Below are 27,892 nucleotides of genomic sequence, written 5' to 3'. Positions count from 1 at the left end.
AAATGGAATGGTTCTGGAACAAAGGGGGGAAATTGATGCCTATCTCTAGTGATGTTACAGGTACTAGCCAATTCCACCAGAGCACTTCAACCTAGACCAGGATTTCCCAAACTTGGGTCTCTAGCTGGTTTTGGACTACAATTCCCATCATCCCTGACCACTGGTCCTACTAGCTAAGAATGATGGGAACTGTAGTCCAAAAACAGCTGGAGACCCAAGTTTGGGAAACCCTGACCTAGACAAAAATACCAGTGGGAGGAGATGGAATCTGGCAGGTTTATGGGCCGAGTCTGACACAAGCCAGAGTTTACTGACTTTTCAGAGCCCAGTCCTTGTTTTCTGAGAGGACACGGTTTTACTAGTCAAACCAGTTATAATGCCGACTGAGATTAAAAACAAACAAACTGGTGTGTGCAGGAAATATATCCCTGCCTCCCAACAACAGCAACTTCTCTCTGGAGAAAGCTGTCAGGATGTCATCTGAGAAGAAAGAAAAACAACTAAGCCATTATTGCTCACATCCACGCTCTCACACAAAGCCATTATCTGGAAAGTCTCGTGATTAATGGCTGAGAAAACTCAAACTGCGTTGGGTCGTTTTTGATAGGAGACCCACCAACGAGGGTCTCTGGAACAGAACATCAAAATGGTACAGAAAAACTGCAGGTTTCACACACACATCAGCTGAGACCTGGAGGACCAAGGTTAAGGCTGCAGAAAACAAGTTCTCTTTTTAACGGGCAGATAAGTTCCTGACGTCACAACGCACGCGCCAGGACGAACGGTGCATGTGCAGTCCGTCCAGGCAGGGGACGATTTCGACGGATTGGAAAGGGAGCGCTGCTAGCTGGCCCTCCACGTGGAGAGGGAAGGATCGGTGCTCGAGTGGCGAAATGTCCCCGGTGCCCCATGTGCTTAAGGACACCCGCATCCACGGGAGTGGACGGGATGGTATACCTGTTTTACCCACGGGGCCCTGTCCCAGCACCATGAGCCTCAGGGTCCATGCAGAGCTCAGGCTGACGGATCGGCGCAAGGGCCGAGGGAAACTCATGGCAAAGCAGGCACGATCTCTGCGGATCAGCCGCCGCGATCTCCGTGTGCCTCGTTGGCTCCAGCTCCACCGCGCCACTGCCCGGGCGAGTGTGCAGCAGTCCCGGTGGCAGCTCTAGGAAGAGCGCAGAGGCTCCTCCTGGGACCGCACAAGCGCCAAGTGCGAGAGAGGGAGACGGGGGGAAAGAGTCCCCGCGGTCCCAGCGAGACCACGAGGTTGAACCCGCAGACAACCCGCAAGCCTCAGAGAGCCCCAGAGGAGGCGAGGGGCGGGCCAAGGAGGAGCGTCAGCGGCCACCCACCCCTCGCTTCTGCCCGAGAAGGAAGAAGCAGAGCATGCTACGGAGCGCAACATCGTCGGCCGTCGTCGGTGGAGGGTGGGGAGGGGCCGGGGTGCTGCCCCCTGCCAGAGTGGAGCCCGGGACACCCCTCCCTCATCGCCCCTCCCTTGCTACGCGCCTGGACTCTGCTCCTCCTGGGACAATGTTAAGTAGCCACAACTCTATTGCGATGAACTTTTGTGGGTGCTTGTTTGCAATTTGAACAACGTTTCCAGTAGAAAGAGAAGCAGCTTGCAGTACGGTAGCAACAAGCAAGCTTGTCAGTATCACGATCACTCCAGACAGCTGCAAAAGGGGCCAATGCACATCAATGGAACTAAGGATATCAGTAAGCCACTGGATATCCATTTGTCAATTTCTTCATCCATTTCTTCATTCATAAAAACTATCTCAGTGTCCAGTTTCAATTCTGTGTCCTCCCATCCCAGACTTCGCGTCCTGTCTAAATCTTGGTCCCTACAGTTCTACAAAGGCAGAGTCTGTGTCCACTCTGTGGGCTTTCCCAAAGATGAGGAAAGTACAAAGTCCAAAGGCGTTTACTGCTGCCACGAGATTGAAAACAGATACCCATGAACCGGTGATTTCGATCAGATGTCCAGCTAGGTACACACAAACAACACCTACGTGCAGAAAGAAAGGGAACAGATTGGCAATTTAAAAAAATTCCATACAATTACTCTCTTGGTGTTTTTTTTATTTGATTACATCAGTTTCCTTGAAAGATCTCCTGAACCCACTCAACTGCTTTGACCTGCAGAACAAGGACTGCAATTTTCATATGTAACGTTATTATGAAGATTTGTTTGAAAACCGCTGATGTGATGTATATTTACATTTTGTTTTGTTTTTAATGTTCATTTTTATCAGCGTTTTTAATCAATATACTGTTTCTTGCAAACCGCTTGGAAGGTTTTTGCGAATCGAGTGGTATGTAAAACTAAGGAGTCTGGGGCTCCCTTTAATTCAATTACAGTGGTACCTTGGTTCTCAAACGCCTTGGTAGTCAAACAACTTGGAACTCAAACACTGTAAACCCAGAAGTAAGTGTTCCAGTTTGTGAACTTTCTCTGGAAGCCAAACGTGCACCGTTTTGAGTGCCACGCTTCCGTTTTGAGTGTTACACTGAGGTCTGTCTGTTTTTGCTATTAATTTTGCATTTTTGTAGCTTTTTGTGTGTGACCCAGTTCAGTTACTGATTGATTGATTGATTGATTGTGTGACTGCTGTACATTGTTTATTGCTTTCATTTTATGGATCAATGGTCTCGTTAGATAGTAAAATTCATGTTAAATTGCTGTTTTAGGGGTTGTTTTTAAAAGTCTGAACAGATTAATCCATTTTGCATTACTTTCTATGGGAAAGCGTGCCTTGGGTTGGAATGCTTTGGTTTTGGAATGGACTTCCGGAACGGATTAACTTTGAGAACCAAGGTACCACTGTACATGAATTATTTGTCAGGGCTCCCTGGCCATCCTCAGAGGGCCAAAATCCCCAGGGTTCATTGTGCTTAACAAACCAGTCCTTCGTGTGGACAGACTTGATGTAAGACTTAATGGAGCAAATTCCTGAGCAATCACTTACCTAATAAAGCCCCACCAGTATTTGCCACCCCTGTGGAGAGAAAGAAAGGAAACTGAGGCATGGCTTTGAAAAAATGCACAATGTATTTAATCCAGCGTTGGAGAACCCTGAAGCTTTCTAGATGTTGTAGACTCTCAAACTCCAACTACCCCAGCAAGCATGGCCAATGATCAGGGATGATGGGAGTTGTAGTCCAATTACCTGGAGAGCACCAGGTTGGGAAAGGGTGTGCGGTTCCTTTCTCTAACCCCTTTGTCTGGGTTGTCATTTCACTTAAAACAAGGGGTGTCCTTTTACTTGCAAGCGCATCAGTCTGCACTGCTGGGCGTGGAAAAACGTCACAAATCCCATCAATTTTTGAATGTTTTACACAAAATCTGAATTGAAATATTGGGGGAACCATGGAGGGAGGGGAAGATGCAGATGGAGTGATTGATTGCTAAACTTGAAATGCTGTTGAATTGCTTACGTGTGTGTGTGTGTGTGTACACACACACACACACACACACACACACACACATATATATATATGGACCAAAGGCAGCTTTCCATGGGAAGAGGTAGAGCACATCTGAAGCTCTGGAGACCCACTGCCACTCAGTGTAAAAAACTATATATATATACAGTATATATATATATATATATATATATATATATATATATATATATATATAATACACACACACACACACATATATACAGTCAAACCTCAACATCCGAAGCCGACAACCACGGAAGTCTTTTTGCCGCACACGCCCGACGGTCTGCGCATGCGCAGAAGCGCAAAATCACGCTCCGTGCATGCGCACAAGCGGCGCTTCAACATCCGAAAACCTCGACTTACGAAGACTGTATATCAAAATCTGCAGCCCCAGGACACCCCAGGTCTCAGGAAGTCACTTAAGAAATGAAGACCTGAGGTTTATTAATGGATTGTCTTTGCTTATCAATTACTGGAATACTAACAGTAGTTAAGGCTGAACCTTTTAAGTTTTCTTAACTGGGGGGGGGCACAGGTCCCCCCAACTGTGGTTGAATCCTGTGCCCCACTGACCCATTTCCACTGGTTCATGCAGCTCATATTGCTGACAAGTGATCTGTACAAGCTCATCCCCCTATCCCTACGTCCCCCTTTCCCTCTTGATCTCTCAGGCTACATCTCCCCCATGTCACTTTTCAAGCAGCTCTAACAAAGCCTTCCCTAACTTACTTTGGCTCCCCTCTGCCAGAACCTCCGCGGCCACTCCATGATCCACAAAACTGGTGGTGCTCACAATTTGGCATCTAAATGCTTGTTTGCAAAAATTAGGGTTGCCATAGGTCCTCTTTTTCCAGGACATGTCCTCTCTTTCAGGCCAGGTTGCCACATGTCCTCTTTCCCCTGGATATGCCCTCTTTTTCAGGATCAAACTTTCTGTCAAGGCAGATTTTAAAGACTTGGCCAAACGTCTGGGTCATTTTTTGTTTCGTTTCGTTTATGGCAACCCAAGAAAATCTTAAAATACGGTGAGAGCTCGGGTTACAGATGCTTCGGGTTACAAACTCCGCTAACCAGGAATTGGTTGCTCCAGGTTAAAAAGGATAAGAACGGAAATCACGCACCGCAGGAGGCCCCATAGCGAAAGTGTGCCTCAGGTTAAGAACTGACCTCTGGAACAAATTACTGTAAGTTCTTAACCTGAGATACCACTGTAAAAACAATTTTTAAAGTCCCGTTTTTCATGAGTGGAACAGGAGCACTCCGCAGCTGACCAATTTTTCGTCTTGTGCAGAAATGTGGAGAAGCTGATAGACACCAAAATTCCTATCCATCCCTATCTAATACAGGAATGCCAAGAAATACCACAGAAACTGGTTCACTTCCCCTGGCCTCTGATACCTTTGCAATATTAAAATGTGATATGCATTTTGTTTTCCTTGTCGGATATAAAATTTATAATCTATCCTCACCAAACAGCAGGCCAGCACACGAAGGAGCCAGGTCTTGTATATTGACTGAGATGCCACTGTTCAGGGGGAGGGAAAGAAGAGGAAAGAATAGGAATTGAGACCAAGGCTGGGTAACAGAAGCTATGACCGTCCCGGAGCCAAAGTGCGGCAGTGTGGGGGCGTTTTGCCAAGGGGAAGGCAGGCAGCAAAAAGCCCTGGCAATTTCTCGCTACACAGTAGACTTTGCAGTCGGAGGTTCATTTTTTCTATGACCCGGCTTCGTAAGACGAAGCGGCAGACATAGAAAACCTCGTCGTCTTATGAGGCAACCTCCGATCGCAAAATCCATTCATCTAGCGAAAAATTCGTCTTACAGGGCATTCGTTAAGCGAGGCACCACTGTATTATGTTAAGTATCCTATATAATAAAGTCCGTGTGTCTCTGCGTCCAGTCCCTGTGTCCCTGTGTCCGCGCTAATGCGCATGTGCCCCACGGACACAGGGACTGGACGAAGAGGCGGGACGTACACATGCGCTCTCTCTCTCCCCCCCTCAACCCTCTGCCTCCCGTTCCCCTGCGGTGGTGGACCAAGATGGTGGCATCGGGCTCCGGGGCCGCGACGGCCCCGGAGCCCGATACCGCCATCTTGGTCCGCCGCCGCCTCCTCCTGACAACCCTACCTGGCCCGTGGGAGGAGCGGCAGGGCCATGGCCTTCCCTCCCTCTCTGTGCTCGGCCGTGGGACACGACGGGAGAGCGCTTTGTTTAATTGCGGTCCTGGCGCGCCCCGCGGCCGAGCGCAGAAAGGGAGGGAAGCCCGCGGCCTTTCTTAACGGGCTGAATGAGACTAGTCTGTAAATAAAGTTTAAGTTAGTTTAGAAGTTACGGTGTGCTTGATTTCTTGAAGACGACTGCTATCCGATTTCCAGTTGAGCAGTAACTCTGCTGGGTCCGAGAAGAAGAAGAATTTTAACAGGCACAGCTGGGAGCGTGCTGGGCGCCATTAAAGGTTGGCAGCGTGGGTCCGTGTTTTACGACCCACTAACGAACTTTATAGCACCTCGATCATAAATACGGCAACAGAACCTCACAACTGCCTTGCGAAGCAGGCCAGGCTGAGGTCCAGCCAGGTCTCCCCAACCCAATCCCACCACAATGGCTACCCTTTGGGGTCCCCAAGACCGGTTCTGGGCTGAGAAGGTCTTCTACTATTACCTGTGGTTGAAGGTCTGTAGTCCCACGCAGGCCGACGCAAACACAACCGCGCGACCGAAACTGTTGGTGTGACCAATGCACACGGCAAAAATGCTGGAAACCCCTGAGCCAATGACCTCAAAGAAGAAGAAAGTCAAAATACCAAATTTAGCTGGTGCTGAATTTAGCAGATGGGGGCGACAGCAGCTTCAGCTATCGTTACCTGACCAGTGTTTCCCAACCACCATCGGGGCCAACAAGCCACTATCTGTATCATTCAAGACAAATTCTGAACGATGGGGGAAGCCAGCTGGCTACTCCTGCGAAGGTTTACTCGGAACAAAGTTCCACGGGGTTCAATGGGACATAGGAAGTTTGTCAACCTAGGCCAATGTTGCCTACTCTGACTGGCAGCAGCTCCCCCCCCCCCCCACACATTTAACTTACTACCCAGTAAAGGCCCAATTCCATATGTAGCTCATTGTATCGCTTCCAACCATTTAATTAAAATGGGAATTGTGATTTTAACTGCGAAAGCAGTACATGGGGCAGGGAGATATAATCCTCCCCTCCCTGACCCATTGCAGCAAAAATCCCCCTCCCCATGCTGCAGTTATGGGCTGGTGGGAGCAATTAACGTGCCAAAATCAACTCCCTTCTGCATTCCTGTAATTACTTCTTTAAAAATCACGATTGGAAGTGGCGTACTTAGACCTCATGTGTCCTGAGAACGGCAAGCAAGAAGTTCAGGGCACTATAAACTATTCTCTCCTACGTCCTTGCTTTTGACAGCACAAGAAACACCCTCTAAGGGAGGCCAGACGAAGAGATAAATGATCAGCCCCAGGTAACACAGTAAGTTACATGGCTGGGCAGGGATTTCTACCCAATGACATCACTGCGCAAGCCTATCTTCCACTCGGCCATCAGAACTTTATCTCTCCTTCTCTGCACACCCACACCAAGGGATAGCTCAGCCGGCTGAGCCCGAGACTCTTAATCTCAGGGTTGTGGGTTCGAGCCCCACACTGGGCGAACGATTCCTGCATTGCAGGGGGTTGGACTAGTTGGCCCCCGTGGTCCCCCTTCCAACTCTACAATTTCTACACCCAAAAATCTGCTCTGGGAGGGTTCCACCAAGCATTTGCGGAGGGTGCAAGGAGCACTTGGGGAAGGCAGGAAAGGAAGCGGAAGTTTCATTTCTGGAGCAGAAGTTGTTCCGCAGGAACAGTTTTGTGGGCTTCAATCCTGTGTCTCCCTGGTCAAAGTCAACTATAATAATAATAATAATAATAATAATAATAATAATAATAATAATAATATATTATTTATACCCTGCCCATCTGGCTGGGTTTCCTCCGCCACTCTGGGCGGCTTCCAACAGAAATATTAAACTACACTAATTTCTTAAAGATTAAAAGCTTCCCTAAACAGGGCTGCCTTCAGATGTCCTCTAAAAGTCTGGTACTGTAGTTGTTTTTCTTTTTGACATCTGGTGGGATGGCGTTCCACAGGGCGGGTGCCACTACCGAGAAGGCCCTCTGCCTAGTTCCCTGTAACTTGGCTTCTCGCAGTGAGGGAACCGCCAGAAGACCCTCGGCACTAGACTTCAGTGTCCAGGCAGAGCGATGGAGGTGGAGACACTCCTTCAGGTATACTGGACTGTGGCCGTTTAGGGCCTATTCCCTGCTAGCAGAAGCCCACACAATGACTTCCACCAACACAAGGGCCTTCTGCTTCCTCCTGTGCCCCCTCAATTGGCTCTTGGGGAGGTAGGGGTCAGGAGAGAACCGCCCAGAAGAGCCAGACAACAGGGGGAGGAGAGGGGAGATCATCCCGCTAGGCAAGCAGGAACGTTTGTACCAGTGCAATGCTGAATTCCTCTGTCTTCTGTACCACCTTGACTCTAACGCAAAGAACAGATCTCGCAGATCTGCTCACACAAGGAAATGTGTTCCTGTCATGCCAACCTGCTTGCAGATTCAGGGCTTTTTCTCTCACCTGCATGAACTTACGGACAGTGATTGCTTTATATCCTAGAAGGGAGAGAAAAAGAGTGTCAGAAAGTCTGGAGCAGCTTAAAGAGTCGAGCACGGCAGCTGTCCTTAAATATCCAAAGGGCTGTTACACAGAACAGTTTCTGCAGTCTGGGGGCCGCATTGTATCGTTCAGCCCGGACACTGAGGTCCAGTGGCGAGGGCCTTCTGGCGGTTCCCTCAGTGCGAGAAGGGAGGTTACAGGGAACCAGGCAGAGGGCCTTCTCGGTGGTGGCGCCCGCCCTGTGGAACGCCCTCTCACCAGATGTCAAGGAAATAAACATCTACCTGACTTTTAGAAGACATCTGAAGGCAGCCCTGTTTAGGGAAGTTTTTAATGTTTGAAGTTTTATTCTGTTTTTAGTGTTCTGTTGGGAGCCATTCAGAGTGGCTGGGGAAACCCAGCCTGATGGACGTGGTATAAATAAGAAAATTATTATTACTATTATTATTATTATTATTATTAGCAATTTTGGGGGGGGGGCACATGCCCGTGGTGAAAACTGGAGTAGAAGTTTCAAGACTTGCCTTCGCTTATTATAAAACCAAAACACCCTAAAAGAGCAATACAATTGTGACAGACAATGAAAAAGTGATTATAGGTTCCTACTTGCCTTTCCTATGACACCCCATCTCTGGAGATGAGTTATATTCTTCCTGGCAAGAGTCCTATGCTTTTTAAGAGGCACGCAAGCCCATGACATGCAGAAGTTCTGCAGGTGATGCTTTGGAATTAAAAGCTACACCATTTGGATGTTCACCCAAGCCCCTGCCCAACCGCCAGTGTGGAGAGATGGAAGAGGGAAAACACCCCAAGGGATTAAGTCACCTTGATTGATAAACTGGTCGGAAAGGAATCCGCTGAACAAGCTAGTCGGAATTGCCACCAGCCACGGCACAACGTTAAATACCCACCCCTGAAAGGAGAGATAAGGGAAAAGTGAGCACACACACAAAAAGGGCCAGTCCACCAACAGAGGCCTTGACAGTGCAAGAGAATATGGAGCAAGATCTGGCCCTGAATCAGGCATCTTTGAATGTTTACAAGAACATGGCCTGATCATAGAATCATAGAGTTGGAAGAGACCACAAGGGCCATCCAGTCCAACCCCCTGCTGAGCAGGAAATACCATCAAAGCATTCTTGACATATGCCTGTCAAGCCTCTGCTTAAAGACCTCCAAAGAAGGAGACTCCACCACACTCCTTGGTAGCAAATTCCACTGCCGAACAGCTCTTACTGTCAGGAAGTTCTTCCTAATGTTTAGGTGGAATCTTCTTTCTTGTAGTTAGGATCCTGAATGGCCACTGTATCAGAAGCCTCTTGGGGTGGTGTGGTGCTGGCAAACAAGCAAACAGCCTCAGACCAAGTCAATTTCTTTGACTATTTGGTTCAGCACTGTCTCATGTCCTTCAACCTTGGGCTCCCATAGGGTGGTGGACTACAACTCCCATCTTCCCCAGTTTAGCCGTTGGTCAGGGATGATGGGAGTTGAAGCCCAACAATATCAGGGGACCCGAGGTTGAAGAATGTCCCATCTTTTATAAAAATTAATTTAGCTTCTATACCGCTTAATGTATTTTTAAAAATATGCGTGTACAGAAAAGCGGAAGCAACAACAAAAAGCATAAACGAAAGTATTATATGAATACACAGCTACATATAAATTTGTCACATTACTACGAAGGGAGCAATATATAAAAACCAGGGTCAATTCACTTTCCTTTCTGACACACCCTCCCTCTCAGTCTCCAGGTTCTGAGCCAGGGTCCAAACAGACTCTCAGCTCAGCCGCCAAAGAGTTCCTGGACCTTCATCTCAGGCAGAAAAATATCTTCAGCCAACCCTGTTTTTTTTAAAATCATTGCTGATTGATTATGCACTTGTTTATAGGAAGAATTCATTTGTTGTGTGCACATTTGAACAGAAGGTGGTGCAATTTTACCACACTGAGTCTTCCTACAGAGGATTACAGCCCCTGTATTAAGACAATAGGGTTGCCGTATTTCAAAAAGTGAAAATCAGGACAAAAAGGTTGTTGAGGTGGTTTTTTTGGGGGTTTTTTGCAAAATCTTTTTTGGGGGAAAATCACCAAAATCTGGACGTATGTCCCGATTTTCATGGACATTGAAGCAATGCCGTTTCTGACTGCCATATTCCGGCTATGTCCAGGAAATTCTGGACACACGGCAGCCCTAATTACGCAACTATTAAGTCACAGCAGAGTGCAGACAACAGAACATTTGGAACTAATGCTTGCCAGAGTGCTTTGTGAGCATGAGCCTAGTGTGATGTGCACTTATCCAATTTTGGACGCTTCTTTGAAAGCGCCATGTGTGCACTAGCGCAACCGTAAGAACATGTGGTTTGCAGTTATTTTAAAAGATGCAAACCTCCTCTTCTTGCAGCGCAGCTTTAGAGACCACCTGAACCCTTAGTTGGTAAGGCTCATATGACAAGAGCTTTCCAATAGATTCAGCAGGGAACGTCTCTACACGGAGCTTTAGACATTTGCTGAAAACTTTTCCGTGCCACCAAATACACAGACAATTCTGCTTAAACACGTCCTGTAATAGTTGATCTGTTTTACTTTTTTGGCCTAATTTTTTAATTAAAGCTTTTTTAAAAATGATACAAGAAGATAGCAAACAGGGCCGTCTTAAGGTCATCGGGCGCCCTGGTGCAGGGATCCCTCGGGCCTCCCCCCCTCTTTTAAAAAAAGGAAAGCTCTTACCTGGCGTGCTAGGCGGTGGGGGGAGCCTCACAGCGGCCCCTGCACCTCACAGCGGGGCCGCGCTGTGCCAGAGGCCGCCCGCCTGCCCGATGCCGGATTGAGTGGGGGAGGGGCGCCACTGCTCCGCGCTGCCTTCCTCCCTTCTCACAGCGGGCCGGGGTGCCTGGGCAGGCCGCGCCGCGCCCTTCCTGGCCGTCTCCCGCAACTCCAGCGCTCGCTGGGTCCACGGCTGTTTCCTTCCCGCCAACAGGGCGCTGTGTTTCATTGGTAGAGGTGCTGCCATGTGGCGTCGCCTCTACCAATGAAACGCAGCGCCCGGCTGAGGGATGACCCTGGCGCTGCAGAGCGGAACAGGATCCTAGTGCCCCTGTTTCACTCGCTTACCTCCCTGCTCTCCCGCCGCGCCTGGGAAAAGGGAGGCCGCCGGGCAGCTCCCCCACTTGCTGGGGCGCCCCTCAGCGCCCCCTGATCGCCCAGGCGCAACACGCCACTAGAGTCAATGGGCGAGCCAGGCCTGACAGCAAATCCATATAAAAACAAAAGCACAAAAAGAGAGCAAGAAAGGAAAAAAAATAAGTAGTTTCTACTGTTATAAATGGCTTTGATTTTTTTTCCCATGGGTGTATGCAGGGTTTTTTTTAAATAAATAAATGGATAAATAAGTAAGACGCATAAGCAAAAAGAACAACACCTCAGAGATTTTGCAGAAAATAGGAATTATTATTAATTCAGAGAATTGGTTGCTTCCCACATAAAGTGTCTCGAAGCGACCTACAGTTAGCGTAGGGGAAACTCTTTCAATTGCTACTAAGGACAAATCTCTTGGCCCGAAAGGTCATGTGTGTCCCTTGAAATTTGCTTTTATGTTTGGACCAGCTGTTCCCCTGGAGCCCAGGAGCTGGGCAGCGACTGGGACAAGCGAGGGCAAAGATCAACCTCTGTGATTCCCCCCCCCCCTGCCCAGCACACTCTGGACGGCATCATATGACATGCCACATGGCCAGGCCCCCTCAATGTGGGGGCGGGGGAGTAGCCACCCCTGCCAATCACCAACATTTCTCTGATGTAATTACTAAATGAAAAATCAAGGCCTTGAGACAAAGGTTGCCTTAATGCAACAGTGATGGGGAAACTGTGCTCTTCCAGACCTTTCTGGACTACAACTCCCATCATCCCCGACCTCTGGGCATCAGCTGGGATTGGTGGGAGTTGAGTTCAACCATATCTGGAGGGCCACAAGATTTTTCCAATCCTGCTTTTAAAGGGGCAGGCAAGAGTTGCCAACTTGGGAATCCTACTGAGAGCTGGAAGCTCCGTTTATACTTCTGGGAGCCATTCGCAACCCCCTCGAATGTCATTCTCTTTCCTTCTTATCCACAACGCCAGCTTACTTTGGAATCGGGAAAAGTCTCCTTGAAGAAAGTCGGCAGCCAGGAGAGGAGGGTGAAAAAGGAGCCAGCCGCACACAGCTGAGCTGTGATCACTGCCCTGGGGGGAGATATACAGGAGACGTCGTCGTTAGATATGGTGGGTCATTAGGGTACGCACAAAACACACACACACACACACACACACACACACACACACACATGTTTTCAAGGAAACTGAGCAAGTACTATAACTGGCAGCTCAGGCACAGAGCATGTGCAGAACAGTAATGGGGAAATTTTGGCCCTCTGGCTGTTGCTGGACAACTTCCAACACCCCTGACCACTGGCCACGTGGGGCTGAGGCTCTTGGGAGGTGGAGTCCAACAATACCTGGAAGGTCCAAGGCTCTCCAGCCCTGATTTAGAAGGTCCCGGGTTTAGTCCCTGGTATCTCCACTTGAAGAAGACTCAGGTACAGGGGAAGACCTCTCCCTGAGACCCTGGAGATTTACTGCCAGCCAAAGTAGATTACATGGGATTTGCTAGGACAAACAGCGAGATGGGATATAAGCAGGGATGTTGGAGAAGTCTGACGAAAACAAGGGCAGGAATAAGATGTCCGCTTCTTTGTTCTGTGTCCAGAAAGGAAATCAAATTGGCAAACATGATTGATATTCACTGCTGTTGGTGCCTTCGGTCCACAAACAATATGCAATTGATTGTTCCCCTCCCCAACCGTTTGAATTACGTTTCATTTGCACTGGAATCAATGGGGTGGAGTAACATAATGACAGTGTAATTTGAGTACAGGGGAATCTTGATTCTCGAACTTAATCCGTTCTGGAAGTCCGTCTGACTCCCGAAACGTTGGAAAACCAAGGTGCGGCTTCCAACTGGCACCATCGCCCCAGAAACAATAGCTGACAGCCGCATTGGATATTCGGCTTCTGAAAAACGTTCGAAAACCGGAACACTTTCGGTGTTCGGGAGCTGATTTGTTTGTCAACAAAGTCGTTTGAGAACCAAGGTTCCACTGTAATTAAGTATGTAATTTCATCATAGCGGAAAGCGAGACAAATAACGGTATTTGGCAGGAGATGAACTGAAGTGGAAGGGAAAGGGTGCCACATGCGACAAATGCAGGATGGAAAGGGTAACAACATCTTTTTACATCCCTCGGTATAAGGCAGCTGCTGCTGTATTGTGAACTATGGGGTGGATGTGGGGTTTATTGGGGAAAGCAGAGGGAGACGGACAAACAGCAAGCTACCATGAGGGCTAGAAACTTACTTTTAAAGAAATTGAAAGCAGAGCCAGCTGACCACCAGTCACGGCCAGAATGGAAAAAGAAGTAAAAATGATTTGTAGGTGGAAGCAGTGCAAATATAAGCCCTGTTCACATATCTCAAAGCATGGAGGCACCAGCTGACTCTGCTCCAGGCATCCCCAACCTGCGGCCCTCCAGATGTTTTGGCCTACAACTCCCATGATCCCTAGCTAACAGGACCAGTGGTCAGGGATGGTGGGAATTGTAGTCCAAAACATCTGGTGGGCCAAAGGTTGGGGGGTGCCTGCTCTACTCCACTTGAGTTCTGCATCTGTGCTAGCATATCTGGAGAACTCTTCGCGCGGTCAGGAACCCTACTTACATGAAGGCCCCCTGCACATATAGCTGTATCAGGAGAGGTTGGTCTTTATGGCTGGGGCTGATAGCAGCCATGGTGCAAAACATTTGTGGGTCCCAGGCTGACAAAGAACTGGACGGATGAATACAGGACAGCGACTTACCATACAGGGGCCTTTTTGAATATCTGTTTCCAAGGCACTTTGGTCTGTTTGCGTAAGGAGAGGCCCTTTGCTAAGCCTTCCAAAGGGATGATGAGTTCTACGTCAAGCAAAGAAGACATATTTAAACCCAGGGATTAATAATATCCAGAATCAATGCATGCAGGGGCTGAAACTGAGGTACTGTACCGTATATAATATCTAAACGTTCTCCCTATCTTATTAGCATTAACAGAGAACTATCTTTTAACAAGAACCTATTTCAAACCTGCGCTGTCATAGTGCTGGCTTCTTTCAAAACATTTTCTGGCAAGTGCAAAGCTTCCTTTTGTATTTTGCTCAATCCCTTATTCACAATCCCTGCGCCAAATACCACTTTAGCCCGCAAGGGGGTCCACAAAAGCACACTTCAGGTTTCCGATGATCAGCTGGGAGGGAGGGCGGGCTTGCAATGAGAGGGGAAATTGTCCTTTACCCTTTCCATTCATTAGGTATTTGCACATGCAGTAAACCCACAGCAACGTCAGGGCCCCCGAGAAGTAGAAGACGCTCTTCCAGCCATACCAGTCGAGGAGCAGGGACCCAGCAGCCCCCATCACCAGCGTCCTGGAGGGGGAAGGGAGAATTAGGATGACAGGAGGGGCAATGGGAGTTTCTGCTAACCAGGCAAGGTCTTTTCCCACCTGCCTGACCCCACCCTCCGGCCTTCAAAAGGAAGCTGTTTCTTCTGCGAGAGTCATGGAGGTGGGGAGAGTGAATTTTGCAAATTCAGCAATGCTGTTTGTTTTGGGCTGTTTGTTCATTAATGTTGTTAATAATATTGTTTCGTGGATCATGAGTGCTGGAATGCTTTGCCAGTTTTATTGTGTTTTTAATATTCTGTTGGGAGCCACCCAGAGTGGCTGGGGAAACCCAACCAGATAGGCGGGGTATAAATAACATATTCTTATTATTATTATTTATTATAATATGACTTTTGTTGCGGCTGCGCTCAGTCAGTAGAGTATGAGACTCTCAGTCTCGGGGTCGTAGGTTCAAGACCCACATTGGGCAAAAGATTCATGCACAGCAGGGGGTTGGACTAGATGACCCTCAGGGGCCCCTTTCCCACTCTACGACTCTACCAGTAGAATTTATCTTGTAACTTACCCAAACTGAGATCCTGTCCCAACCGTGCTGTATGTGAATGCCCTTTCGTTCTCCCGCACTTTCCGGGAAAACAGGCTTGCCAAGGCAGGAAAGTAAACCCCTAAAAAAAAGGTTGAGGGGGAGGAAATTCCATTATAATCAGCAACAGGTTTGATGTAGGTCCTGCGAACGCTACACAGCTCCTCTTTGCCACCGATTGTCTAAGAAATTCCTCTCTCTTTTTTTAATTCCACACCCAACAGGGTAATGGCGCTGTTTGTCAACATTATTTTGCTGGCACCTTTCCCTCCCAAACCTTGGATATTGTGGGCACTGCATATCCAAACGTTTGCCAGGAGGGTTATGCAGGGCCTTTTTTACCACATGAGTCTCCGGATAAAGGTTGACACATGCTGTGTGGGATGTGATACATAAGTAGCAGTCAAGTACAACATTCCTTGTATTCCTAGAGTGGACATGCAGGGGAATGTTTGGTCCAGCCAGTCAAAACTTCCTGTTTCCTCCTGGCTGGGGCATACTTCCTTTGCATGTGACTACTAAAGGTGGGTGTGACCTTACCTGTCCAGATAACAAAAGGACAAGGCACGCAGCACATCTCTCTCTTTTTTATTTCCTCCGTTGTTGGAGCAGCTTTTTAGCTAGAGATGCTCTGTTGGCTTCCAGCCAACACTAGGATAGCTCCACATGTATATACTGTACTTTGTAACTAAGTCTGCATTCAGGAATCCAGCTGTGAACTGAATGTGAGTAAACTACTTTTACTTACTTTACACAAGATTGTGGCATGTTTATTCTTTTAAGAGGGATATAAGGAAACTTACCAGGAACCTAATCGTGAGAGGCGTATACAAGCCTGCAACCAGCTACCCACTGTGCGTTTAAAAGGGGAATGTGAAGCTCTGCTAAGTAGGGCGGTTCATAAAAAGCTTTTTTTTAAAAAAAAAGCCTGCCCCAAAGGTCTTATCTTACTACATTAGGGATTATATAGCTATATCTGAAATTTCACACACATGAGTTAATATCTTGACCCTCCTCCACGAAAATAGCTCTTTACTTGGCCGTCTTCCTATGTCGTGAAGGCTGAAATTTCAATTCAAGGTCAAGATATCAGGGTCAAGATATTAACTGATATGCATGAAATTTCAGATATAGCTATGTAATCCCTAGTGTAGTAAGATAAGACCTTTGAAGCAGGCATTTTTTTAAAAAAATAAAAAATAATGAACTGCCCTACTGCTAAGTAAAGGAACTTGCTAGCGTAAGTTAGGAAGGATATTAATAAACAATATATCCTCTCCTGCCTCCCTGAACATTCCCACGTTGCAGTGTGCATGCTGCCTGCAAGCCCTTTTGGCAAATGGTCATGGGATGATCACAACAACCCAACTGCTCAAAGGTTTTGGGGGTACCAGGAAAAGCCTGGAACGAGGTACGAGTTGTCCAGGTGAAGGAGAGAACAGGAAAAACATTTTAGTTATGCTGCACTTTTTTGTGAGTGCACCTAAGCAAATTCATTCATTCATTTCCTTCCTTCCTTTTGGATCATGAATTGGCTGAGCTCACCCGGTCCCTGTTTCTTGGGAATTTTGGGACAGTCTTGGAAGCAGGTCATCTCACCTTGCAGCAAACCCATAAGGAACCGGGAGAAAGCGATGAGAACCAGCTGAGCGGAGCCGACATAGGTGAGCAGAGGGGTGATGGCCGTGATGGAGCCCCAGACGGATGCAGAGAGAAGGATGACTTTCTCTCCTCCTATCCTAGAAGGCAGGAAAGAGTCAGGGTACCGGCCCCAAAGGTGCTTTCTGCACTTCAGGTCCAAAGTTCCCAACCTTACGCCTATTCAAAGCCTGCAAGCAGAAACTAAGTGCCACAACTGATATTCAGAAGCATGCTGCCTCCAACAATGGAGGGAGGATAGGCAGGGTGGATAAAAATCAATTATATATATATATATATATATATATATATATATATATATATATATATACTGTATATATATATATATATATACTGTATATATATATATATATATATATATATATATATATATATATATATGTATGATTTAAAAAAATTTAAATCAATATATTTATTTATTTAAATCAGATTTATAAATAAAATGCTTTTGGAGGAAAAATCTTTCTAAAGATACTTTTCTATTTAAGTTACATTATAGTCCAAAGGCTATTCATCAGTAAATAAGGATTTGTTTTAAGTTTTTCCATGTGTGCTAAAACTCAGGCTCAGTTTGTTTGTTTTTTTAAAAAAAATTGTTTAACCACATCAGTTAACAAACATGTATATATATGCTATGAAGCTATTGTTTTAGTTGAATAAGTTGTTTAAATTGTTTTTAAGGAAATTATTGTTTTTCCCCTTCCAATAAAGTACAGCAGAAAAGTTGTCCAAATATAAACAGTTAACTTATTAAACCTCACCGTAATTTCATAATTATCTGTCTATGTATTTCTAATAGTATAATCAAATCGGTAATTTTTGATATAACTGCAAAAAAAACTACTCTGAAAATTTATTATTCCAAAAATGAAACCTTCATCTGGTTGTAAATATTAAGATGATACCAGCAAGAATGAGTCTTTCTGTGAAAAAAAAATGATTTAAATCAAGTCTTACTGACTAGTGATTTAAATCGTGATTTAGATCGATTTGATTTAAATCAAATCCACCCCGCCTTCAGGGTTAGTAGCCACAGACAACTGCCACTCAGAATCCAAATGGCAAAATAAAAAGTTCTAGCGGATGTCAAAAAAAGTGTGGTTCTTCCCTTTGGCTCTAGAAGGGGCGCAGTGCGAGACAAGTCATACCGATCACTCAGGTGGCCTCCGGCGATTTGGGTCAGGCAGTAGCCCCAGAAGAAGCTGCTCAGAACAATGCCCGACTGCCTCTTGTCCCAGTCGAAGTGAGCGCTCATGGCAGCGACAGAGATGGGCAGGGCGACCCTCGTGCAGTAGAGCAGGCAGGTCCCAAGTAGCAACGCTATGGTCCATATTCGAGATTCAGGCCTGCAAACATGAAGAGAAAGGAGTGCTCCTTTTTTAAAAAAAAATGCTAATAATAATAATAATAATAATTTTTTAAATATTTTATTGGATTTTAACAATACAGAAAAAGAAGAAAAAGAATGCAAAACCAATTTGTCCATTCTTATTCCCCCAAATTCTTCACATTTCAAAGACAATTAAAAATAAAAAAGACTAAAAAAAGAAAATACAACAATAAGAAGAAAAATAAAAATACAATAACATCATTCTCAAACTTCTAAACTAATCCTTTCTGACTTCCCCATTTCCCCTTCTTGAGTTCTAATTATTAAAAATAAGTCTCGCAGTTCCCAAATCTAACATCACATTCTTTTGTCTAAATTTTAACTTCTTCATTACTATTAGTCATTCTTTTTATACTTTAACTTCTTTATTACTAACCTCCTCTCTCCAAAATTGCTATTACCCTGTTTCTCATATTTTAAGACATACCCATAAAATAAGCCATAGCAAGATTTTAAGCATTCAAGGAATATAAGCCATACCCCGAAAATAAGACATAGTGATAGGCACAGCAGCAATGCCGGCCGCGGCAGGAGGAGGAGGAAAAAAATAAGACATCCCTTGAAAATAAGTCATAGTGTGTTTTTTTGAGGAAAAAATAAATATAAGACATGTCTTATAATATGAGAAACACGGTATCTAACTACTAATCTCTATCCCTTACCCAAAAATATTTAAACTTAACATCCAAATCTTTTACCCATTTATTCCCACCCTCACAGCAAGTTCCCACCCCCTTTTCCCTGAAGTCGGTGTCTCCAGATGCATCAGCCAGTTCCTTAATACAATCCTTAATACATTCCAAGGTCAGACCATATTACATCAAACAATACCAGACAATCCAAAACTTCCTCAACCCACCCCTAGTCTGTCCCAGTCCAACTTTTGCCGAACTCTTGCCCTCCTCTTCTGTAATCCTCTTCTGGAATAATAATAATTATTTATTACTTATACCCCGCCCATCAGGCTGGGTTTCCCCAGCCACTCTGGGCGGCTTCCAGCAAAATATTAAAATACAACAATTCATCAAATATTAAAAGCTTCCCTAAGCAGGCCTGCCCAGATGTCAAAGAAATAGCCAACTATCTGACTTTTAGAAGACATCTGGTGGAAGAGCATTCCACAGGGCGGGTGCCACTACCGAGAAGGCCCTCTGCCTGCTTCCCTGTAACCTTACCCCTGTAAGCACAGACCTGCGGTAAGGTCAAAGGAGAGGAACTGGACAAAGAATGATCCAAGGAGTCCTCAACGGCAGAACAGGAGGGAGATAACAAGCGGTATGTTACAACGGCTGTGAAGGCGGATGAAGGCTGCAGCAGATAAGAATCTACCGGTCGTCGTGATACTCATGCCGTTGGAATAGAGCCTTACTGCAAAGACTGTGTGTTGGTCAGCGTGCACTGATCTACACACATTAAAAATTACATCCAAGGCATCTTCCAAAAACCCATCCCAAATCCAAACCCCCCAAATCCCATGGCGACTGGCAAATGGTAACGGACGCAGGACCATGAAACCTGGAAGCCCCTAGTCATGAACCGGCACATGGGTGGTGGAACGAGGTGGGTGGTGGCACATGGGTGGTGGACTCAAGGAACGAGGCAGTTGAGCAGCTCGGCAGCTGTATCCATGACTGAGCAGCACAATCTTACTTGGCTACCAGTGATTGCCAAAGAAGAAGAAAAGAAGACTTGGCAGTGCTTTTAAACGCGTCGGCTTTTACTTCTGTGCTGTTTGCAACTGTCTTTACTGCATTTTGAGCCTCGCCATGAGACATGTGCGGGATGCGGGTGGCACTGTGGTCTAAACCACTGAGCCTAGGACTTGCCGATCAGAAGGTCGGCGGTTCGAATCCCCGCGACGGGGCGAGCTCCCGTTGCTCGGTCCCAGCTCCTGCCAACCTAGCAGTTCGAAAGCACGTCAAAGTGCAAGTAGATAAATAGGTACCGCTCCGGCGGGAAGGTAAACGGCGTTTCCGTGTGCTGCTCTGGTTTGCCAGAAGTGGCTTAGTCATGACCTGGAAGCTGTACACCGGCTCCCTCGGCTAGTAAAGCAAGATGAGTGGCGCAACCCCAGAGTCATCCGTGATTGGACCTAATGGTCAGGGGCACCTATGAGACATGTGCATGGAAGGCAATTTAATAATTTTCCTGCACAGCCGAGGATGAGAGATTGGCTTCTCAGCAGAGGCAAGATTTGAAGTGGGGACTTCCTGACTTTCAGCCTGGTTGCTTGCCCCCCCCCTCCAACCCTGGCCCTTACCCTGTTGTGGCTGTCACTTCCCCATCACCATCCATGCCTGTTACACTCAATCTGATTCAGATCACATAGCGCAGGCAAGGCAGGTTCCCTTCGGGGCCTCGGCAAGTCCGACTGGTCTCCCTTCCTGTAGCGGCTCCTCACGTTGTCACAGGCCTTCAAAAGACCTGCCACTCACCTGTCATCCTGAACTGAGCTGGCACGGCGGCCCCAGCAGTGGATTAGCAATCCTGACGGTAACTTGGCACGGCGCCCAAATCCTTTGCGGGAGGGCAAAAAGAGAAAGCGCTCGCTCCTCCCTTCCGCGAACACAGTTCTTGGCAAGCTGCTCCAACTCCACAGCAGTTTTGACCGAACAAAATTTATATATAATACATTAGCAAACCTGCTAGCCAGTTAGTTCCAAATGGAATACAGATCCGGATTTTTTTTATTTTTATTTTTTAAGCACTGTAGATTTCCTTTAATACCCTGTGTTTCCCATTGAGGGAGAAAGGCAGAATTTAAGAGCTGGACACCTGCTTCTTTGCTTTGCTCTGCTGAATAAGACCCATCTAAATGGGGAATGCAACTAACCCAGGTCACTTGTCCCAGTTCTCATGAAAATATTTAACTCTCATCATCATCATCATCATCATCATCAAGAATTACTGAATGCATATAGCATACATCACAGGCAAAATACCGTGTGCAATTGACAATTATGATCACCATTAAGCCATGTAAAAACGGTGTGCATTTATTTTTACTTCTATGCAATGTACATTTTTAAATTGCTGGATTTATTTATATTTTGATTCTCCCCCCCCCCCCCCAGGACTTCCTGCTTTTAGCTCCTGGCTTTGCAATGATCGTTTTAACGTATGTTTTTAAGTTTTATGCAGACTGCTTAGATGTTGGAATGTTTTTACAATAAGCAGTATACACATTCTGTTAAATAAACATGAAAGCGAGCAGCGAAGCCCATTTATAATGTTTCACAACCAGGAACAAACAGGACAAATATTTTTCCAACAAGAAAAGAAGGGTCAATTCCACTCTCAGCAGAAACAATTCTCTTCCCCCCACCCTTATTTTTTAGGGTCCATGCAGGCATGTGATGAGATTCCCCTGACGGCATCATGGAGGCATTAGTGGGAGTTTGCTATCTGATTACCACGTCCATCATGGCGGCTTGTCCCAAAATGTCTCAGAATGGGTGTCTGGGGGTTTTTTTTTGACAAAAGAACTTTAACCTTCCTGTTCTGGCTCTAGATGTTCCCTGAATAAGCTCACCCACCTGCAAGGATGGGGTCCAAAGGGCAGAATGTGCAAGAGAAGCAGTACAGTTCTGCATTTTGAGAAAGAGGGACAGAGGAAGACCTGTGCGCTGGGTGAAGGACGGAAAGATCACAGTGAAAGTGGGCAATTACGACAGAACTCTCCGTTCGAATTGCAAACACCAGCTTGAACCCTTGCACACATTTTACAGGAGGGAAAGGAGGAAATGCAAAAGGCTTTCTAGATCACTATCTCGTTTTTCCAAACTCTTTGCTTGTGTAATAGGATCTTGGCCTTCCTGGCTTAGGAGACCAAGGCCTCTTGGGTCTGTTGACAGTCTGTGGACATTGTGGCTTTTGCTTAACATCCAGTGCGATGAAGGGCTTTGCAGAACTCGAATGTTTGCTCACAAAAGAACTCTGGCGTTTTGGTTGGTCCTCCTGTCATACATTTGCACCCTGCCTTTCCTCCGAGTAGCTCAGAACTTTCGAACATGGCCTTTTGCCAACCCCCATTTTATCCTCTTAACAACCAACCCTGCAAGGTGGGCAGAGAGGTAAAGGTAAAGGGACCCCTGACCATTAGGTCCAGTTGTGGATGACTCTGGGGTTGCGGCGCTCATCTCGCTTTACTGGCCAAGGGACCCGGCGTACAGCTTCCAGGTCATGTGGCCAGCATGGCTAAGCCACTTCTGCTAAACCAGAGCAGCGCACGGAAATGCCGTTTACCTTTCCGCCAGAGCAGTACCTATTTATCTACTTGCACTTTGAGGTGCTTTTGAACTGCTAGGTTGGCAGGAGCAGGGACTGAACAACGGAAGCTCACCCCGTCAAGGGGATTCGAACCACCGACCTTCTGATTGGCAAGCCCTAGGCTCTGTGGTTTAACCCACACTGCCACCCGCTGTGGCTAAAAGATCACTGAGCACACTTCATGGGTAAATGTACAGCTTTACCGTCCATTTTAGATCCCGCCTCCCCATGGACCAATACAGTTGTGTATTAAGAAAGTCATTTCATAAAAGTCCTTTGCTCCCAAATTCCAGGTTACAAGTCACTTGGGTTCAGAGTTCAAAATTTGCCAGGTGCAAATAGCAACTAGACATTCCGTTTTAGTGACTGTAAAAATGGTTTAAGGAGCCATTTGGGGCCTAGCATATATCTTGGGTTTCTAACACTGCTGGGGTTGAATGAAGGATTCCGCTGGTGCAAGAGGACTTCCTTTTCCACTTCTACTCCCCAGGACCCCCTTGCAAATCTGCTCTGGGAGGGTCTCCCAAACCTCCAGAAAATAACATGAGTCAGCAGTGTGATGCAGCAGCTAAAAAAGCCAATGCAATTCTGGGCTGCATCGATAGGAGTATAGCATCTAGATCAAGGGAAGTAATAGTACCACTGTATTCCACTCTGGTCAGACCTCACCTGGAGTACTGTGTCCAGTTCTGGGCACCACAGTTCAAGAAGGATACAGACAAGCTGGAACGTGTCCAGAAGAGGGCAACCAAAATGGTCAAAGGCCTGGAAACGATGCCTTATGAGGAACGGCTTAGGAAGCTGGGTATGTTTAGCCTGGAGAAGAGAAGGTTAAGGGGTGATATGATAGCCATGTTCAAATATATAAAAGGATGTCATATAGAGGAGGGAGAAAGGTTGTTTTCTGCTGCTCCAGAGAAGCGGACACGGAGCAATGGATTCAAACTACAAGAAAGAAGATTCCACCTAAACATTAAGAAAAAGTTCCTGACAGTAAGAGCTCTTCGGCAGTGGAATTTGCTGCCAAGGAGTGTGGTGGAGTCTCCTCCTTTGGAAGTCTTTAAGCAGAGGCTTGACAGGCATATGTCAAGAGTGCTTTGATGGTGTTTCCTACTTGGCAGGGGGTTGGACTGGATGGCCCTTGTGGTCTCTTCCAACTGTATGACTCTATGATTTTGAGAGGCAGGGACTGGAAGGGACAGGAGACGAAGCTAGAGTCATCTGCGTGCAGAGAACTCTGGAGCTGTAAGCCTTTGACAAACAGCCTCCTTCCCTGTTTGTCATAACTTCTTCCCACCATTATGCAACAATTAACTAACCAGCCTCGTATATTTATGTTCTGGAGAATGATTAACCAAGCCTTGGCCACGCATGCTTTCATTCAGGCTCAGTCCACGGCTACAACAGAGGCAAAGGAGCCAACTAGTTCTGCTTGTTATTTAGTGTTATTTATTTAGTGTTATAAGCAGTGCTTTTTTCCTAAAAAAAATGTTTAGGGGTACTCTCATTTTGACTCAAGAGAACCACTGTATAGCTCAAATCAGGAAAAATAAATAGAGTAAATAAGTACAAAGATTCACAAAATGTTTTGGGGCATGCGTACCCCTGCGTCCCCAAGGGAAAAATAGCACTGGTTATAAGAATTTTAAATTCTCAAATATAGAATATTCATATATGCACACATATCTAAATATATGAACCATGTGTCTGACGTAGTATGGGAAAGCAATCCTGAAGCCATTTAGACTTGCCAATTGACCTCAAATATTCCTCTGCAGTAAGGGAGGCAAATGGGGAAAGCCTTCTAATTGTCCTTTTGCTTGCAAATCCTCTCTTAAGGGCGCATTTGTGTATGAATAGGGTGAGCCTGTGACCTGGATTCAGGAACTAAAGTATGAACCATCCCAAAAGAATGGCCAGACTGCCCAGGTAATGTAATCAGTGACCGCCTCCTTCTGTGATGTATGTATGATGTTTTGGGGGATGGTATTGGGCTACAGGGTGGGCAATTTCAAAAGTCTATATAAGGGCTTGTGCACCATTGTTCAGAGTTTCCTCCCTCCTGCGTGTGGTGAGTGGGGACCCTGTTGCAACATTTCCTTGAATAAAGATCAGGCTTACTAGCTGCTTTGCTTCTCAGTATACTCTGGTTGCCTCTGTTATTTTCTCCTACCGATAGGGAACCCACTTAAGGACTCGATACGGGCTCAGGAATACCCCATAAGGGAAAGGGATCACAGAAGGAGGCAGTCTACAACAGAAATCCTGTCTGCCAGGATACCTGATAATGGTCACTGGCTGCATTACCACCTGGGCAGTCTGGCCATTCTTTTGTGATGGTTCATACGTCAGTTCCTGAATCCAGGTCACAGGATTCATACACAAATACGCCCTTAAGACAGGTAAGCAAACGACAATGGAGAGGCTTTCCCATTTCCTTCCTCCTTGCTGAGAAACATTTGAAGTCAACTTGGGAGAGTCAAAATGGTTTCAGGATTGTTTTCCTGTACTATTTCAGACACGTGGTTTACATACTTATGTATGGGTTTGCCTTGTAAATTTATGAACATCTAGTTTATGTATTTGAGACCTTAAATTCTTACAACAACAGTAAATGGACAAAACTACAAAGATTCACAAAATGTTTAGGGGTGTGCGTACCCCTGCGTACCCCCAGAAAAAAAGCACTGGGTAAACCTAAAGTGAAGCTTCCTAGAACTGTTCAAGTGTTTTTCTGTTCTTTGGGCACTCTGCACATGCCCCAACAGAATAGGGGTCTCTGAATAACCCCTGGCACCCTTAACAAACTAAGAGTTCCCAGGATTGTACTGTATTAAAGATAGGTTAAAAAAGAAAATTAAAGGATCTCAGGCTGGCTAATCAGGGACACCTTTTTAATTGATCTGTCAAGTGCCATAAGCTCTGCAGTTCCAATTTCCATTGTCTAATTTTCCATTGTCTTGGAAGCTGTTTCCTAATCTCACTAGAAGGCATTCCATGATGACTTGAAGGAGTGGTTCATAGCCTACATAATGAACCCTTTCTCTCTATACACAGGTCACAATCCAGAACAACAACACTTTAGCTGGTTAGGCTTGAGTCGGAGGCCGACATTTGCCAGGCTAGCAAATCCTTGCCAAAACAAACCCAGCGCTGTGGAAATGGCCCAAATAAATGAGAAGTGGATAAAATGGTTTGAAAGAAAGCGCTGTACTTTTCACAGGTACAAGCTAAGCTTCTTGCAGCCCAAGTCCCAGGGCTGTTTACACAGAGAGGCAAGGTCAGGATTTCAGCCTTAGCTCTTAGTACATTCAAGAGGGCCAAATCATAATTCTTTTTAATTCTAAGCTTACAAAAATAAAAAAATAAAATAAAGACTAACATTTGCATTTCTCTGAAGCAAATGCAACTTTGATGCGTAAGAAATGGGAAATGATTAACTAAAAGTGAATAATGCCATGTTTACAAAATAAATGCATGGAAGCAATGCAGTTCATTGGGGGGTAGCCTAATTAATAATGATAATGATAATGATAATGATAATGATAATAATTTATTTATACCCTGCCCATCTGGCTGGGTTTCCCCAGCCACTCTGGGTGGCTTCCACCAAAATAGGTCATGTCGCCCAACCCTTTGCAATGCAGGGATAACAGCTGAAGAATTCTTGACCGACAGCCACCCAACTCCAAAGAAGAAGCTCCAATGTGCTTATCTACAATACTTCTTCAGCGTCCCCAATAGTTGTTTTTTTGAATCGAACCCGCTGTTTTGCATGGCATTTGTAAATAATATACAATGACTCCACGTGACCATTGCAAAAAAGGGAATTGAGAGTGGAATAATAAGCTTTGGGCAAATCCTAACAAAATAGCTTTGAATCACATCTGACAATAAAGAAATGGGAATATGTGGGCAGCTTCAGAATCAAAGCATTCCATAATTTATGTGCGAGTTATTTATGTACTTCTTCACAGTACAAATTAGTCCCAGAGCTGAATGTTCTGTCATAGTACAGGGAATAACTAACCACACACCACAGGGAGGAAAATGTGAGTTTGGGGAATACAGTGCTCATAAATCCACAAACAGGAACTGTAACAGAAAGGAGATAAGAAGACTTCCACACAACAGTTTATTATGGGGACTCGGGACTCAGTGTTGGCTCAGGAAGCCAAGTTTTTCGCTGCACCCACGTTCCCATCATCATCAAAATGACACCCTGGTTCTTTCCCCCTCCAATCGGCCTTGGCCCAGTATACCTGAAGGAGCGTCTCCACCCCCACCGTTCAGCCCAGACACTGAGGTCCAGCTCTGAGGGCCTTCTGGCGGTTCCCTCCCTGCAAGAAGTGAGGTTACAGGGAACCAGGCAGAGGGCCTTCTCGGTAGTGGCACCCGCCCATCAGATGTCAAAGAGAAAAACAACTATCTGACTTTTAGAAGACATCTGAAGGCAGCCCTGTATGGGGAAGCTTTTTAATGTTTGATGTTTGATTGCTTATTATTATTATTCTGATGGGAGCCACCCACAGTGGCTGGTGAAACACAGCCAGATGGGTGGGGTATTAAAATATATTATTATTATTATCATCATCATCATCATCATCATCATCATCACCATCCAGATTTAGCATTTTCATGGGCCCTCCTCCCTCCCCTCATTTATAGGATTTTCTGCAGAAAAGGTTAAATCCAGATTAAATAGGAAACGGGATGGCATTTTGGGGCGGATAGTCCTTGCACAAACCTTGCATGCATTAAGAGTGCTATATAAAGCTTACATTAATTCAAAGCACATTTTCCCCCACCCTGAATCCTGGGAAATGCATCTTTGTTAAGGGTGCCGGAAGTTGTAGTATAAATTACAGTTCCCAATACTCTTTTTTTTTTTGGAGGGGTGTGTGTGCTTTAAATGTATGGTATGTGCACAAGCCTAAATGCACACTAAACTGCCATGTGGAAGTAGCCAGAGAGAGAAAAAGAGAGAGAGAGAAAGATGCCGCTGGAAAACACCATTTCTGAAAGTTTTCCTTCTGCAGTTTGCTCCAGGTCTGGCACAGGGTGGCTCCCCAAAGTTAGAGGCTGGAACTTACCTGGACCAATAAGAATCAGCGCCATCCTTTTTCATGCCCTCCTCTGTGGACTTCAGCTGCTGCTTGAGGTGATGGAGAGAGAGATCAGCCCCGCACACCTGTGCTCCATTTTCACTGACACTCAGGGCCATTCAACTTTTTTTTATTATTATTTTAAAAATAATCAGTAGAAGCCAGAAGTCCTCTCGCACAACGGCTTGTCGCTGCTGCCTAAATCTACGAAGCAACTAGATGCCAGCGAACAGATGGTGACACCCGCCCCTGGGGAATGGGGGGGTCAAAAAGAAAAGCA

The 27,892-nt window shown here is 45.9% G+C and overlaps 1 protein-coding gene across 2 annotated transcripts; it reads right to left on the bottom strand.

The window, feature by feature from the left end:
• Positions 1-27,740, bottom strand: SLC17A9 (solute carrier family 17 member 9). 2 transcript variants are annotated; one of them, XM_035122960.3, is made up of 13 exons: positions 27,601-27,740; positions 17,997-18,194; positions 16,789-16,928; positions 15,172-15,271; positions 14,498-14,628; positions 14,026-14,122; positions 12,260-12,356; positions 8,964-9,051; positions 8,100-8,134; positions 6,120-6,235; positions 4,926-4,981; positions 2,976-3,005; positions 1-2,014 (listed from the first exon to the last, which is right to left on the bottom strand). In XM_035122960.3, exons 1-13 carry the CDS (start codon positions 27,729-27,731, stop codon positions 1,851-1,853), a joined length of 1,383 nt encoding a protein of 460 aa, XP_034978851.1. In that variant the 5' UTR covers positions 27,732-27,740; the 3' UTR covers positions 1-1,850. The 2 variants fall into 2 exon arrangements, with proteins under 2 accessions (XP_034978851.1, XP_088530851.1); XM_088674725.1 differs by having other exon boundaries at positions 1,688-2,014; positions 8,069-8,134.
• Positions 27,741-27,892: the final 152 nt, after the last annotated feature.

This window comes from Zootoca vivipara, chromosome 7, assembly GCF_965207765.1.
Source record: "Zootoca vivipara chromosome 7, rZooViv2.hap1.1, whole genome shotgun sequence".
Lineage (NCBI taxonomy): Eukaryota > Metazoa > Chordata > Lepidosauria > Squamata > Lacertidae > Zootoca > Zootoca vivipara.
This window is presented reverse-complemented; position numbering and strand designations above follow the sequence as displayed.

Bases quoted from the DNA above. Each gene is read 5' to 3' on its own strand.
- SLC17A9 (XM_088674725.1), bottom strand. From the start codon at position 27,731: ATGGCCCTGAGTGTCAGTGAAAATGGAGCACAGGTGTGCGGGGCTGAT. The intron at 15,272-16,788 runs GTGAGATGACCT...CCTTTTTTTTAG, and splicing joins CCTTATGGGTTTGCTGCAAG to GGGTTTACTTTCCTGCCTTG. The intron at 9,052-12,259 runs GTAAGCTGGCGT...CTCTCCTTTCAG, and splicing joins AGACTTTTCCCGATTCCAAA to GGGTGGGTATTTAACGTTGT.